This window comes from Cetorhinus maximus, chromosome 9 (genome assembly GCF_964194155.1).
Source record: "Cetorhinus maximus chromosome 9, sCetMax3.hap1.1, whole genome shotgun sequence".
In the NCBI taxonomy this organism is placed as follows: Eukaryota; Metazoa; Chordata; class Chondrichthyes; order Lamniformes; family Cetorhinidae; genus Cetorhinus; species Cetorhinus maximus.
The window spans coordinates 13743628-13759461 of NC_135887.1; the positions used below are offsets into that span (position 1 = coordinate 13743628).

Genomic DNA, 15834 nt, shown 5'->3' on the forward strand with positions numbered 1-15834 from the left:
GCTGAAATTGACAGCCCACCTGCCATATGTAAATAAATAATTAAAGGAAAATTAGGCTTGGTACTGTTGGGATTGCTGGAGCTGCCAGCCAGTCAGGTTAGTCGACAACTCCCAAGGGCGGGTCTTCCTTCCACTGAGGGGCAGAATTCCCACCCTCAAAAAAGTTAGCCCACATGCAGCACGTTATGGATGAGGGGTGGGCTTCCTCAGACTGTGTCGGCTTCCAGACAACCTTTCTTCTGGGGTGGGGCGGTAGCAGTCCACCCCCCTGTAAAATGCAGCCCAAAATCCATGAATATCAGCAGGACTGGGAGAAGGGGGTGCTAATCGCCAGGGCCTGGGCCTTCGGGGGGCCCAGACTCAGGCAGCATCACTCCTCTCTCAAGTGGCCTCTCACGCCTCAATCTGCTGGCATACAAGTGTGTGGTGGCCACTCCGCTCCAGGTCAAAGTTCTACAGGAGAAACAATATTGCAGCGAGAGCCCGAGTTCGCACAACCATTTATTTTCACAGCCAGGGTGCATTCTGGATGATGTAGTCCACCCTTGGCTGTGCTCTCACTCTCCTGCACAGGCACCAATCCACTACAGGCTTCAAGAGGGCGGAGCAGACCCAGGTGGCAAGGAAGAGTGGCAGCTGCAGCAACAGTGTGACCCAGGGCAGGTAGAGTCAGGGCCGTGAGGAATCACGTCTTGCCACCTTCACAGCCATCCCGAACTCCTCCTCAGAGAGAACATTTCCAAACCTCCCAGGCCTATGGATGAGTGTGTGAGTGCTGGTTGTGAAAGACCATAGCAGGGCATAAACTGTGTAGTTTTGAGCACCCTGAAATAGAAAGGATATAAAATAGAACAGGTGCAATGTAGGTTCACCAGGATATTATGAAGGACGAGAGGGCAAAGTTAGGAACAGGAACTTAAGAGGTTTGGGCTTTCTCACTAAAGTTGCAAAGAGAGAGTGAGCATGAGAGGGAGAGAACACCAACAGTGGGAAAGAGCCAGATGCGCACACGCACACACATGCACACACACACACCTCCCCCTCCTCCCTCCCAAAAACCTATGTACACACCGGGCTGGAAGAGGAAGAAAACCAAGGCTGAAAGCAACCTACTTCCGACCCCCACTTTCATATGAATTCCACCGAGGCCAGCTCAGAGTGTGCGCCATCTGAGTCGAACACAAGGTTGGTGTTAGTAAAACCCAACTCTTTAGCTCGGCCCAGTCCACCTACCCCTCCCCTAGGTCTTGGGGCCTAGTCTCTCTCTCCCTTGCTCTGCTTCTTAATCAAAAAGGCAAAAATGTTTTTTTTAGTTAGCTCTGCGGCTTGGCACTTTTTAATGGTCACTCTAATTAATTACTTATTAAATTATCAATTTATCGCTTTGACTTTAACGTTGTTTATGTTTCCTCCACAATTTTTTTTCGAAATTCATCTCTAATGTTGTGCCAAGCCAGATCTCAGGCAGCTGCTGCTGGGTTTCTTGCTGAAGGGCGAATGAGAGACTCACAAGAAATCTGATTGCATTTTGGAGGGCTGGAAAAAGGAGTTATTTTTGCTCCAATAGAAATGGAAAGTGTTGGAAATGGTCAGCATATCTGGCGGCATCTATGCAGAGAGAAACAGAGTTTGTGAGCCTTCATCAGAGCTAGTGCAGATCATGGACCTGAAGCATTGCCACTATTTCTCTCTCCAAGATGTTGCCTGGCCTGCTGAGTATTCCCAACATTTTCTGTTTATATTTCAGATTTCCAATATCTGCAGTACTTTGCTTTCCTATTATACACTCCATGCTGAGCATTTAAGCGTGGTTAGTTTCAATTTAAAATGTGAAAACATTTATCACTCAATGCAAAGTGTAATTTTTCTGTTAACAAGCCCACTTGTATGGATAGAAATATCATATTATTGCAAGTGAATTGATTGGTGCTAATTCACTGGATGGTTTTGCCATTTTTAAACTTGGAAGTGAAACCAGGGGTCATGCACGAATGGAGTATGTTCAAGGTATTCTCATTTGTACACAAGATTGTTGTTGTGATGCTAATTTCTAATCAGCCATTAGAAGGTGCACAAGAGATAAACTGGGAATACATGTATATCTGATCCAATGGTTTACAAACATTTTGGTTGCAGGCCCTTTTCAAATGAATTAGTAATCATGGACCTCCATCTAAACTATAATACCAAATAAAACGCATAATATGAAAGTGCTGCTTGTAGAGTGTTTTAGTAATGCTTTTAAGAAAACAGGTATTTGCTTGCAGATATCAGTGATATGGACTTCCTACTTATATTTTTTTTTAATACTGTCCACTCTTGAACAAGGCTGAATTCTCATGATGCCCACCAGTAGCCTTGGTAACTGTGGATCTACTTGGGGATCTTTGTACTGTTCTCAGCACTTATCCATGTGTGGTCCCCTCCTACAGACAGCCAAGACCTTCTGCACTGCATGTGTGGCAGTCACACTCCACTCCCACCTCACAACAAGCCACCACTCATTTGCTTACTTGAAGACCCCACGGAAAGTCTCTATGAACTCAAGTTTCAGAGCCACTATTCTAGTCTACATCACAAAGTTTCTGTACAAAGTAAATGTTATCACTATTCAACTTTACATTTCTCCTGTTAGGTCAATGATCCTGTTTGACCTAAATTTCAATTTGTCTACTTATCAAACAAAGCAAAGTAAAATATCCAAAGTCCAAATTCAACATAGACTACCTTGTTTTAAATAGTATTTATGAATGTACCTGATCCACACCATCACTTGGATTACTTTCAGATTGGTTTTCAAAAAATTGATTTGGCTGACCACTACGTTTGCTGCTTGTTGAATTCTGATATGAATTCTTGGGCCACTGATGTGTTTGTTGAGAAGATTTTGCCTGTGCTTTGTAAGATTCAGATGGCACACATGACCGGAAAGTGCTTGTGATATTTTTTTGAGTACGATTGTTCCCACTAGTAGAAGTAAATTCCTTCCTTTCATTCATGGCAGGCCTAGTATTTTCTTTACAAGTATTTCCAGGGTGTTGTCTAACATCTGTGCTAAAATTTAAACAACTCAAGTTAGCAGTGTGTAATATAATCATTACAAATAAATTTGCAGTAAAATGTGATCAAATTTAAATTTGCTAGAGAAAAACATTATCTTGAGAAGATTTCAGTAACATCTCAATGCAATCTTTGTGTGTTCTTGCAAACAAAAATCAATGGAACTTTGCTTCACAGAATACTAAATAAACAAACAGAGGAACCATTGACTAACTAGAAAATTACACAATGTAACAAACCAACCAAGAATAAAGCTGAAGCAAAGTTCAAGCCTGAAGTTCAAAGAATGCTTAACTGATAAATGCAACAACACTCTTGAGGGTAGAAATAAACAAGCAACTGCCTGAAGTATCACACTCCCACTAGCTCTCTCCCAGTGCCAATGATAAAAACAGCAATTTTCTAAATATTTCTTGTTCATATGTTCCTCTCCCTTTCTTGATCCCCATGCCATAAATAGGTAAGAGGCGTGGTCCCGACATCAGGGCATTTTACGACAGCGAGACCGGATACAGAGAGGCTGTCCACCCCAAAGATGCAAGCAGCTGATTTACATATGTAAAGGCCCAAATAGTGGCCATTTTACGTTGCCATCAGCATTTTGCCAACAGCGGGGTGACTTCCTGTCATGTGCCAAACGAATGAAGGCAGCTTTCCAGCAGCAGCCCAGCAAAGTGCTGATGGGTGTCTTCCATCCTCACAAGCTAAAGGGGCCATGGACAGGGAAAGCAGCAACTGCAGCCACAATTACCTTCCTGGAGGGGTTTCCCCTCCAACACACGACCTCGTGAATCATTTTTTAAAATTTTCTTCACCTATGTGCTGTAAACCTGAGGTCTCCTGCATTCCTCAGCAGTGAACACCTCCCGTTCGTGCTGCTGAGGTTTAAGAGCTACCAGCCCTGCAACTGGGCCAGCAAAGTGGAGAGCCCTTTTTTTTGATTCATCATGGGATATGGGCATCATTGGCTAAGCGGTTAGTCATCTGGGCAAGAGTGTGCTACGGTCAAATCAGGGTTAAAGGATGGTTCCTTTGCTAGCTCACCAGAGGGCAAGTTCACACATAAGTTCTACAGGGATTCACCATAAAACCTCCAAAAACACTCCAGAGTATTTCTGGGCAGTTTGCAATAACAGGAGTTTTTCCTGCAAGTTGGGTGCCTGGCCCTTTAAATAGCATTGGTGCAGGGTCCATCTTGCAGCTCGGTGCCTGATCATTGTAAGTTACATGTGAATTAATTGAATGGACCTACATGATCCAATTAGGAAATTCAGCATTACATCAGCCAGTTTGACATCAGGAAAATGCAGAATTTATTGCCCATCCCTAATTGCCCTTAAGAAGGTGGTGGTGAGCTGCCTTCTTGAACTACTGCAGTCCATAATTGGATGGCAGGCCAAAATTACTGAGCAGGTCCCGCTGCCAGCAAATGCGGGCTTGGGAGTCGGGACCTACTTTTTACCCTAACGCCAGGGTCCTGAAGTTCCTCATAAAATTGAGCCCAGCTTTTTAGATGACCTTTCAGCCCTTTACATGGCATAAAAATATAGTTACCTGAAAAGACAGATCTGTAAAGTAGCAGCTGAAATGCAAAAAAAGCAAACTCCCATTGATGGCAGGCACTGAAATTCACTACCCACATGTTGGCCTTGGATTTGATAGCATAGCAACCTTTTGCTGGGGTGTACCCATCAACCAGCTGCTTTTCGCATGCCCCACACATTGTGGGCAGCCCTTCCACACACCGGGAACGATTGATTGGGCGCTATCTTGATGTCAAACAGCCCTACTGGCTGATGTAACACCACACTTCCTAATTGGATCGTGCAGGTCCAATCAATAAATTTGCGTGTCACTTTACAATGATCAAGCACTGAGCTGCCTGATGGACCCTACACCAATGCTATTTAAAGGCCCAGGCACCCAACTTGCAGGAAAAACTCCTGTTGTTGCAAACTGCCTGGAAATACTCTGGAGTGTTTTTGGAGGTTTTATGGTGAGCTCCTGCAGAACTTGTGTGCAAACTTGCCTTCTGGTGACCTAGCAAAGGAACCATCCTTTAACCCTGACTTGGCTGTAGCACACTCATGCCCAGATGACTAACCACATGGTTGGTCCAGCTCTATAGTAACTTCCAAGATACGTGCAATGCTAATATCTGAGCTGGTGGCTGGGAGTGTCAGATTAAGTGATGGCGCCTCTTAATCAATGTTGTCCTCTTGTTCTCTCTCTTTGGGCTAGTTTGGCTGGGACAAGTTTCAGTTGTTAGGTGTCTGAAAGCAGAAAATCAGAAACATAGAAAATAGGAGCAGGAGTAGGCCATTCGGCCCTTCGAGCCTGCTCCGCCATTCATTATGATCATGGCTGATCATCCAACTCAATAGCCTGCTCCCGCTTTCTCCCCATATCCTTTGATCCCTTTCGCCCCAAGAGCTATATCTAACTCCTTCTTGAAAATATACAATGTTTTGGCCTCAACTACTTTCAGTGGTAGCGAATTCCACAGGCTCACCACTCTCTGGGTGAAGACATTTCTCCTCATCTCAGAAGGTTAGTGTGAGTGAAGAGGCGTGGAGTGGGAAGCAAGAGGTACATGGTCACAGCATCTACAGCTTGTGCATCATGAGAGATCCCAGGCTGAGGGTGAGGTGAGAGTTAAGAAGGGTCTTAAGGCAGGAACAAATCGATAATCTCAGTGTTCTGAGCAACGCCAGATGACGGGCTCTGTCGCAGCCGGCCCCTTAATGTTAAGAGTCATCTCTTCCCTTGGGCTTAGGAGATACCGATATCCGGATTTGCTGTCAGTTCTTCTCCCTTTTAATATATGCCACCCTATCCTGCAAGAGATAGGGCAGAATGCTAGTGATTGTGCAGCACTGTATTGGGTAATGTGCCAGCCATAGCTGAATAGCTGGAGGTATGTGGAGACAGTGAGAGGTGGGTGGGAGGCAGACAGCACTGATAGGGTGAAGTGGACTATCTGGGTTATATGCATGAGTCCTGAATGCCTGGTGGTGCTGGTAAGTGAGTGATGGGAGTGCAGTGCATTGAACAGCATGAGAGGCTGGTGTGGTTGGCAGGGATGTCATGTGAAGATGCATTCATTGGCCCTGAGCTCATTAGGCTTCTGGTGGTACTGCTTACACATCTTCAGAACCAGTTGCTAGGAATTGACCCCTTTGACCAACTGCTCCCATTCCCTTCTGAAGGTGGCCCTTGAGAACGAATCGCAACCCCCTCATCCAAACACCAGGGTAAACTAATTTTTAGCCCATTGAGTTTAATCACTTCCCAGAAGAGATGCAGAGTAAGATCTCACAAATCTCACAAAAAGCAGACATTTTTGGCTATCATTAAGGGTACCTCCAGTCGGTGGACCCTCCGAACATTACTTCTGTCAGGTGAAAAAGATCCATAGTCTGTAAACCCTCTTTGCAGCTGAAAGATAACTAAATGTGAATGGAATCATAGAGAAGAAAAGTGACTAAAATATCTACAGATTATACAATCCACTTACTTGCAACCTCCTTTTTCACTTCGTCCTGCGGTGTTGGATCCACCAGAAAACTGCCTTCGTTCTTGACTTTGTTGCCATGGAGGTACTTGTTGCTGAAGCTGACTGGAAAATGGGCATTTTGTATAATTACCTCTGAAGTTATGATATTCTTCTATATCATCAGCTGAAATAGTCCTGCTGTCACCATTTTATAAATCACATGATTAGCAAGATAGATTGGAGCAGTTAGGACTGTTTTCCTTACAGAAAAGAAGGCTGAGAGGAGATTTGATAGAGATAGTCAAAATCATGAGGGGTCTGGGCATAGCAGATAGGGAGAAACCGTCCACACTCGTGAAAGGATCGAGAACGAGAGAGCACAGATTTAAAATAATAAATAAAAGAAGCAATAGTGATATGAGGGAAAACTTTTTCATGCAGTGAGTGGTTAGGGTCTGGAATGTTCTGCCAGAGTGTGGTGGAGACCAGTTCAATTGAAGCATTCAAAGGGCAATTAAACTGTGATTCTGTGAATCAGTCTGCTGTCTGTCATTGTCTACTATTGTGCCCTCACCAGCAAAGAACTGAAAACTTGCAGAAGTACTTATGGTTGTGATTATCATCAAGAATATCATACTGTCATATTTTCCAAGTCATCATTACATCTAATATTTTGGACATTATTGTTAAGCTTATTTTGCACTGTGTAACATCATTTTAACTCATCAAGTCTGTTACTATTTTGTAACATTATCTCAGGCTATGTGTTTTCTCAGATGTAAATATTGCAATGTAATCTAAATCTTAGAGCAGACAGTAGAGCAGAGAGTACAATTTTTCAGGGAAACTCTATGTTGCCATCATGTGATACTGACAGAAAGAATGTCCACCATCTGTTGCAAAAGCAATTTAACAACCTTTTACTGTTTACATCATGTAGCCTGCTCAATTGGCATTCATGCCAAGTCATATCATTCTAACAGTTTCCAATCCCATGGAGATACAAGTAGTTTTAATTACAGTTTACAAGAACAAAACAAAGTAAAAGTGGCAACTGGCGAGGATCATGTTATAGAGCTACCTGAGCTTTTGGGCTGAATGGTCCCAGCCCTAATGCGGTGGGCTTGGAGGCAGGAAGGCCAGGAAAATAGAGGGGAGCTGCATCAGGATGGGTCCCCAACGGATTCCCACCAACTGGGAACTTTTCCAGGGACAAACTGGGATTAGGATCAGCTACCTGCTCCACTGAAGCAGGGAGTCAAATTAACTTCATTAAGGTCCCAGTTATGGCAGCCTCACTGGCATTTTGCCACCTGTGGAGCTGCCCCTGCCTCATGGAGAGGCCACAGTTCAATGGTGGTGGCCTCACTGAGGCAGGCTGGGGGACCTTGGGAGCTTAAGGTTCAATGCCCCAGTGATGGGGCTGCAGGCAGGAGGACCAAACAGTTTATCCAAAGGGGTTACCATTCTGCTCAGTGAGGCCCAACAGCTTTGTCCCTCATAACATTTTGTCCCCATGCCTCCAAGTGTGCCTTCATGTTGAGACGCTCTCACGGTCCCCGGCCTGCCTCAGCAGCACCCAACTGCTGGGCTGCTTAGGTTCCAGAGCTGCTGCCTTCTGATTTGACCAGCAGCATCAAGAGCCCACCTGCCACCTGAATAGGTAAATGCTAAGGGAGCTAATTATGAGGCCACCTCCGATAAGACTGCACTGTTGTGCACGCTTTCAGCAAGTGCAGACTTGAGATCCCCATTTGGTCCCAAAGCCAGGGTCCCAAATCTCATAGGAAAATACAGCCCCTTGACCTTGACCCTTTTGTAACACACTCCAAACATACTCCAAAAGGAACAAGAGCTAGGTTTGGCTCTGTCACCAAATCAATTGAAACAATGTCATCCAAGTAGTTATCTTTGAGTGGCATTCCATCTACCAGTCAAAAGATCCAAGGGCAAAGTTCAATAGCAGGAATCACTAAGTAGAATTAATTTACTTCTGTTGCTTCCCATGCAGGCTGCATGTCAACTTTGTGCCGCCTGATAATTAATATGATTGGAGCATGCAGCGCTATTGAATGGCTTCATGCCTCATCAGGCAGCCTGAAATCATAACAGGCTAGTGCTAGTTAACAAGCCTGCACTACTTAAATCCAGGCTACTGGAAGTATTTCTTCCACTGATTTTGACCTGAGAAGCGGAACATGGGAGAAAACAGCTCCAAGACTTTCCAGTGCTGCATAGGCGTCCTTGGTCGAGGAGGTAGAGAGAAAGAAAGATGTGTTCTATTCACAGAGGACAAGGAGGCCCCTCAGACAAACCCACAGAAGGCAGTGGAATCAGCTAGCCGGTACAGTCAATGCAAGGAGTCAAGCCCAGAGGACCTGAACGGAGTGTCACAAGAAGTTCAATGAACTCACATGAGTGGTCAAGATCAGTGAATGCATCTTCAAATGCTATATCCCACCAACTGCACCAATAGCCTCAAATACTGCTCAATGCACCACACTCCCATCATTTACCGATCAACAATTTTTAATTTATTCTTTCATGGTATGTGGGCATTGCTAGCAAGGCCAGCATTTGTTGCCTATTCCTACTTGCCCTTGAACTAATTGGCTTGCTTGGCTATTTCAAAGGACGGTTAAAAGTCAACCACACTGCTGTGGATCTAAAGTCACATGTAGGCCAAATCAGGTAAAAATGACAGGTTTCCTTCCCTAAAGGACATTAGCAAACCAGATGGGTTTTCTCTATTAATCACAACTCATGCCTAACATTCAAAGTTTCACCTCACCCTCAAACAGCACACTTCTGCAAACCTCACACCTACATGACACAGTTTGCACTCTGCCAGGTAAGAAAGCCACATCAGCCAAACAAATTCTTCTTCTTGCCAATTATATCTTGCCACTATGCAAATTTAAGTCAAAATTTGGCAGCCAGGTCACAGCACTGTATATTGTCGGGTGGATTGCTTTGATTCCTGTGCCAAATTTTTATAGACCATATTCATTTACAATGTGGTGAACAGTCTGACTAGGTGACCATAGTCACATGCTGGGCTTGAAATTCCCATTTGTGGAGGAGGTGTGATGTCCTTACATGTAAAGCGCAGATCCTGCTGAATGTAGTTCACAAGGAGTGTGAACTGTTTTTGAGGGAGTTCGAACACTGGAGGGCCTACTGTTGGAACACTCATCAGATCTTTGTTGATGATATTAGTGTCGGCCCAGAGGTTTTGCCATTTGTCAAAACCTGCAACACTCAAGGCATTCACAGAGCTCCAGAAAGGTTTGTGTGATTTGAATTGCATATTCAGTAGGTTCTGAAGATCCTCATGGATTACCAATACTGGGTTGGTTGCACTACACTCACTGAAACACCTCCTTCCCTCTTGCAAGACAAAGTGCATACAACTGGAAGCAGCAGGTGCTAGATGCTTCCCATCATTAGAGGGCAATTGCAGAGGCTGTGCCCAAAGGCAGGGTTGAAACCACAGAAGATGGTGGCATCACCTAATCCTTCTTCTCACATTCCACTTATCCTTTTTCTCAATTGCTTCTGATTCAGAAGCTTCAAATAGTGCAAGAACCTTTTACTTTCCCACCGTTGTCCCCGTTGTCTTCACCACAACATTAACCTAGTGCCTTTTTCTTTTCATATATCCATGAACCCTGGCCAGGTACTGGTGGGAGAAGTAAAGGTGGAAGAGTAAGGAGGAGTAAGAAGACAGTGAGGATAAAGAACCATCATTATTTCATCTCACACCCGCAGCCATCAGTTCAGACCCTGACACTGTACTTGATTTAGTGGACAGCTTACAAACAGTATGCACATGTGGTAAGACACCAGGCACAAGTGGCCTGTAGCCAGGGCATGGAGCAAGAGTAGCACATTTGCGGCTCCCAAAAGCACAATGACGCACACAAGTTCTGCTGTGGAGACTTCAGATGAGAACTCCAATGGGGCAGGCTACAGAAGAATGCTGATGGATATGCACAATGAAATGCTTGGTGCATTGGCAGGTCTGCCAGAAAGCTGGTATGCAATGTCAAGGAGCATAGAGGAGTCCAGCAACAACTTTGCACACAGCTTTGTGCAAAGCTTAGAGCCCATCCTTTTCAGCATGAAAGCAGTGGCCAACTCCATTAGCACATGTGTGGATGCAGCATCTAATGGCCAATGTCTCAGTTTCCATTGCAGTACCAGTGGAAGTCGCTCAACGGCTGCAGTGGGTGCTCAGACTTCTGTCATGCCAAAGTCAGCTTGCTATTCCCATGCAAGCTCACATTGATGCCATCATGCCTATAGATATTAGTATTCAAAGGGACCTGCAGGGTGTGATAGATTACCACGATGCTGAGGCGCCCTAGGGACTGGAAGTGGTTCTGTGGAGCACAAACCTGCTGCCCTCTCTCAGAGTGACAACATTCATCCTCCAATTGCTGAGCCATTCCACCAGGGTCCTTGCTGTTGCCTGTCAGCCTGCCAGCCCAGACTGCTGCCACCTATGCTGAAATGGTGCAGTATGAAGCCTGGCCTTCTAAGATTACAGCTGCTTGAAGCTGACCTCCAAGGCCAGCTGACCATCTCTCTCACTGAAGGTCAGTAGTCTTCCACCAGTCATGCTGCAAACAGTACGGTAGCACTGCACAGATGTCACCTTCACATATAATGGTGATGCTGACTTCCCTCTGCTTTGACGTTGCAGCAGGTGGCAGATTTCAAACAGGACATCCTTACTGAAGCACAGACATATAAAACATTGTCCCTCACTGAGATTCAGGTAGGAGAACTACTCTCTGAACATCCTGGACTCCTGTTGAGAGCCCTTCTACCCCTCTTGCTCCTCCTTCTTGGTTGAAAAACAAACTCCAAAGATTAACAGAAAACAATCAAGTCAATTTCCATTTTTTGGGCCCATCCTTTAACCAAATGATAGTGTTATGCATCTATAAGGAAGATGTACATATTCAATATTAGGTTTTCTGATTACATGTGAAAATGTAAATTCCTATTAGTGTTTAATATTCAAATGTTTTCATGAACATTTAACTCACTTACTTCCAGCTGTTTTTACTGTTTTGTCCCATGATGTTAGATCCATGAGAAAATTTCCTATTTTCTTGAATTTGTTGATGCTGACGTACTTGTTGCTGAAGCTGGCTAAAAAGTAGCATGGGTAATTAACATTCAAGTATGGGAAATGTAGAAGACAGAAAAGGTTCACATAGCCATTCATCTTATTTCCTAATATCAGTCAATTGTTAACGTTTCAAATATTAGGCATACAGTAAATTAAACTATTGCACTAATTTGTAAAAAATAAATGCCAGCTCTAATATTTTCCATGTCCAAGTTTCTTATTCAAACTGTGTTAATACCTATGGAACATAAAGACATTCAAGCTAACATCTAATATAACCTTATTAGGTGCATACATTTTTATGGATTCTAATTAAAATAACCTGCATTTACTGCCTGCGTTGTAACCAGTTCGTTGACCCGTCTATAGCTGCTTCTCAAATTACTTAGATCTATGTTTGCTAGTAAATAATATTGAAAGGCCCGAACAATTATGATTTGTACAACTTTGCATGTTGCCACACAGCATTCAAAATATGATGGCATTTGTAGGAAAGTATGTAGTGAACAACAAATATTATGCAGATTACACTGGCACATAACATCCTCCACAACTACTAGAATTACATCAGCAAGTCAAAGTTTGATCTGCATTTGCTTCACATCACAATCAGGTACATACTGTTGAGAAATTTTCTTCTGTTTGCACTGGGGGGAACACTGCAAAAAATTAATGAACCTCACCACCAAAGTCAAACTGGAAGGCAAAGTTGCCATGCCCATTGTAAAAATATGACATAAGAGAATGACAAAGAGAAAACAAACAAAAAAGAATGGTGAGATAGACAAAGAAACTGGAAAGTGCAGAAGAAAGGCAGCATAGAACTCCAGAAAAATAAAGGGTTTAAAAAGGGTTTTTTTTTTAAATTACCACAGAAATAAGCAAAACTCTTCATCATTAGTTCTCATGAATGATGCTAATTTCCAGAACTTTCTATTTCTAGTTCAAATTTCCAGTGCAATTTTTCTTTCTATTCCTGCAATCTAATTGGAAAAATAAACTTACTGGGTTTCACAATGCATCCCACTTGGCTAACTTTAGTATTTGTATGTTTTTTTCCACAGCATATTTATATAACCCTGACTGTTACTTTGTTTTACTTTGTTTTATCTGTTCAGGTGTAGCCAGGCCAATGGACTCAAAGGCAGGCAATATTTTGCAAATTTTTGAATAGCTCAATAGTTGGTGCAAAGTTTACTTTGCTGGATCTATCCTATATTGTATACCTTGACTAAAACCCCAAAAAAGATCTATAGAGAGAAACACTGTGAACGAAACTGAGAACTGTGCAAGCAGATAAATTAACAAAAGAGGGATACTTCAGAACTAATTCAGTAAAGTACAATATGTAAATGCATCTGTGCATCCCAGAAGCATGTCTCATTCAATTGGCTTAATAGTACTGGGTAGTACTTAATGCAATTAAGAAACAATCAACAATTAAGAAAAATACTTAATTGAATGAAAGACCAATATCAGTGGGTTGAACACAGACCTCTCCCAGATGGAATGAAAGACTAGTAAGCAAATCTGTAATGTAACGAGGGACTGCCTTTAAAGAGGAGATAGTTTGGGTACATTCCCAGCATGGGGAACGGTAGGAAAAACAAAGCTAGAGGTCTTTGGATGATCAAAATGATAGAGGGCAAGAAGAAGCAGAAAAAGGGTGTGTATGACAGATGTCAGATTGATAATATGTGAGAACCAGGCTTTAAATAGAAAGTTTGGAGAGGAAGTGAAAGAAGCAAAGAGAAAGAATGAGCAGAGAATAGCAACTAACATAAATGGGAATCCAAAAATATTCTACAGGCATATAAATATTTAAAAAGCAGTAAGAGGAGGGTTGGAGCCACTTAGACACCAAAAAGGAGATCTATGCATGAAGACAAAGTATAGTTAAGGTGCTAACTGAGTACTTTACCACTGTCTTTACCAAAGAAGAAGAAGATGCTGCTGAAATCATGGAGAATAAGGAGGTAGTTGAGGTGCTGGATGGGCTTAAAACTGATAAAGTGAAGGTATTACTAAGGCTGACTATACTTAAAGTTGATTAATCACTATGACTGGATAGGATACATTTGAGGATGCTGAAGGAAGCAAGGGTGGAAATTGTGGAATTATGAACCATAACCTTCCAATGGTACTTGGATACAAGGGTGCTGCCAGAGGACTGGAGAATTGCAAATGTTACACCCTTGTTTTTAAAACAAAAAAGGATGTAAAGGTAAACCCAGCAACTACAGACCAGTCAGTTTGACCTTGGCGGTGGGCAAGTTTTAAGAAATGATAATCTGGGACAAAATTAACAATCACTTGGATAAGTGTTGGTTAATTAAGGAAAATCAGTGTGGGTTTGTTCAAGGCAAATCATGTTTAACCAATTTGATAGAGTTTCTTGATGAGATAAGAGGGTAATGTGGTTGATGTGGTTTATATGGACTTCCAAAAGGCATTGATGAGGTGTCTCATAATAAGCTTGCCAGCAAAGTTGAAACCAAAGTAATAAAAGGGAAATGGCAGCATGAATACGATGCTAAATGAGTGACAGAAACATACTGTGGTGGTGAACAGTTGTTTTTCTGTCTAGAGGAAGGTATACAGTGCGGTTCCCTAGGGATTGGTACTAAGACCACGGCTTTTCCTGATATTTATTAATAACTTAGACTTGGAAGTACAGATCAATTTCAAAACTTTCAGGTGACATAGCTTGGAAGTATTGTAAGCTGTGAGGAGGATAGTAATTGACTTCAAGAGGACAGAGGCAGACTGGTGAAATGGGTGGACAAGTGGCAGATGAAATTTAATATGGAGACGTGTGAATTGATGCATTTTGGTAAGAAGAATGAAGAGACGAAATATAAAACAAAGAATTCTTCTAAAGGGGCTGCAAGAACAGAGTAACCTGAAGTATCTGCACAAATCACTGGTGGCAGGGCAGGTTGAGAAAGTGATTAAAAAAGTGTTTGGGATCCTGGCTTTATAAATAAAGGCATAAGAGTTCAAAAAGCATGGAAGTTATGATGAACCTTTTTAAAACATTGTTTCTGCTTTAATTGGAATATTGTGTCCAATTATAGCCACCCACTTTAGGAATGATATGGAGAGGATGTAGAAAAGGTTTGCAGGGATGAGGAACTTCAGCTACATGGATAGACTGGAGAAACTGAGTTGTTCTGCTTAGAGAAATTTGAGAGGAGATTTAATTGAAGTATTCAAAATCATAAGGGATTGAACCAAACAGATAGAAATTGTTCTCATTGACACAAAATCAAGAATCAGAGGATGCAGATTTAAGTTGATGGGCAAAAGAATCAAAGGCAACATAGGGGAGGTCTGATAGAGGTACATAAATAATGAAATGGTTGGTTTCTGTACCTATTGATAGGTTATTTCAGTTTGACAGATTGGGGAGGACCAGGGAATATGGATTTAAACTATGCAAGAGTATGAATAAACTGGATGTTAGGCAGCTCTTTTCCCAGAGAGTAGTGAGCCTCTGGAATGCATTCCCAGCTTGTGCATGATGTGCTCTCCACACACCTCAAATGGAAGCTGGACCATGATGTTCTTGGCTGGGGCAGAGATTGTATTATATTAAAAAGTAAGTGGTTTAGCATTTAAGGTGATTTGGACTGGTTTCAGGTGCCTGAGTAGGTCAGAGAGGAATCTTACAAATTTTCTGTTCCCTTATCGGACCTGGATTTTTCTGTTTGCTTGCTTCTCCCAGGAGACGTCTTAGCTGCTGGTAGGAATTATCTAGTCATGATGGTTCAGGCACCATAGGTGTGGTGTGGACTTGATTGACCAGCAAGTCCCTTCCTGCCAGTCATTTTTGTATCTCCAACCATGGAACACACAACCTATTCTATATTAAGCCCTAAGACTAAGCCTGCAGAAATCTGCTGACAGTGGCAATTTTCCCAGACATCATAAACCTGATCAAGGTTAAACAACACATTGATTACATTTAATTCTTAGTTTTCTCATAGTTTATGCATGTTTGTAAACCAACTTTTCTGTAGTATATCAATATTAGAGCATATTCTAAACTTTGCTTTAATCTAACGCCAGTAGCACCTGCTAAGCCCTGAAACCTCTTGATAAAGACTGTCACAAGTTGGTACAGAGTATATAA

General features: G+C 42.6%; 1 protein-coding gene across 6 annotated transcripts in view; it reads right to left on the reverse strand.

Annotated features, from left to right (window-relative positions):
* spata22 (spermatogenesis associated 22) overlaps positions 1-15834 on the reverse strand; it is an 88534-nt gene that overhangs the window by 64340 nt on the left and 8360 nt on the right. For all 6 annotated transcript variants that reach the window (XR_013577421.1, XM_078547820.1, XM_078547819.1 and 3 more), the window contains 3 exons: positions 11618-11719; positions 6578-6679; positions 2757-3054 (listed from right to left, as the gene is read on the reverse strand). Coding sequence is in view for 5 of the 6 variants with exons in the window: in XM_078547820.1 (XP_078403946.1) it covers positions 2757-3054; positions 6578-6679; positions 11618-11719 (502 nt within the window). In the remaining variant the exon portion in view is untranslated. The remainder of the gene's footprint in view (positions 1-2756; positions 3055-6577; positions 6680-11617; positions 11720-15834) is intronic.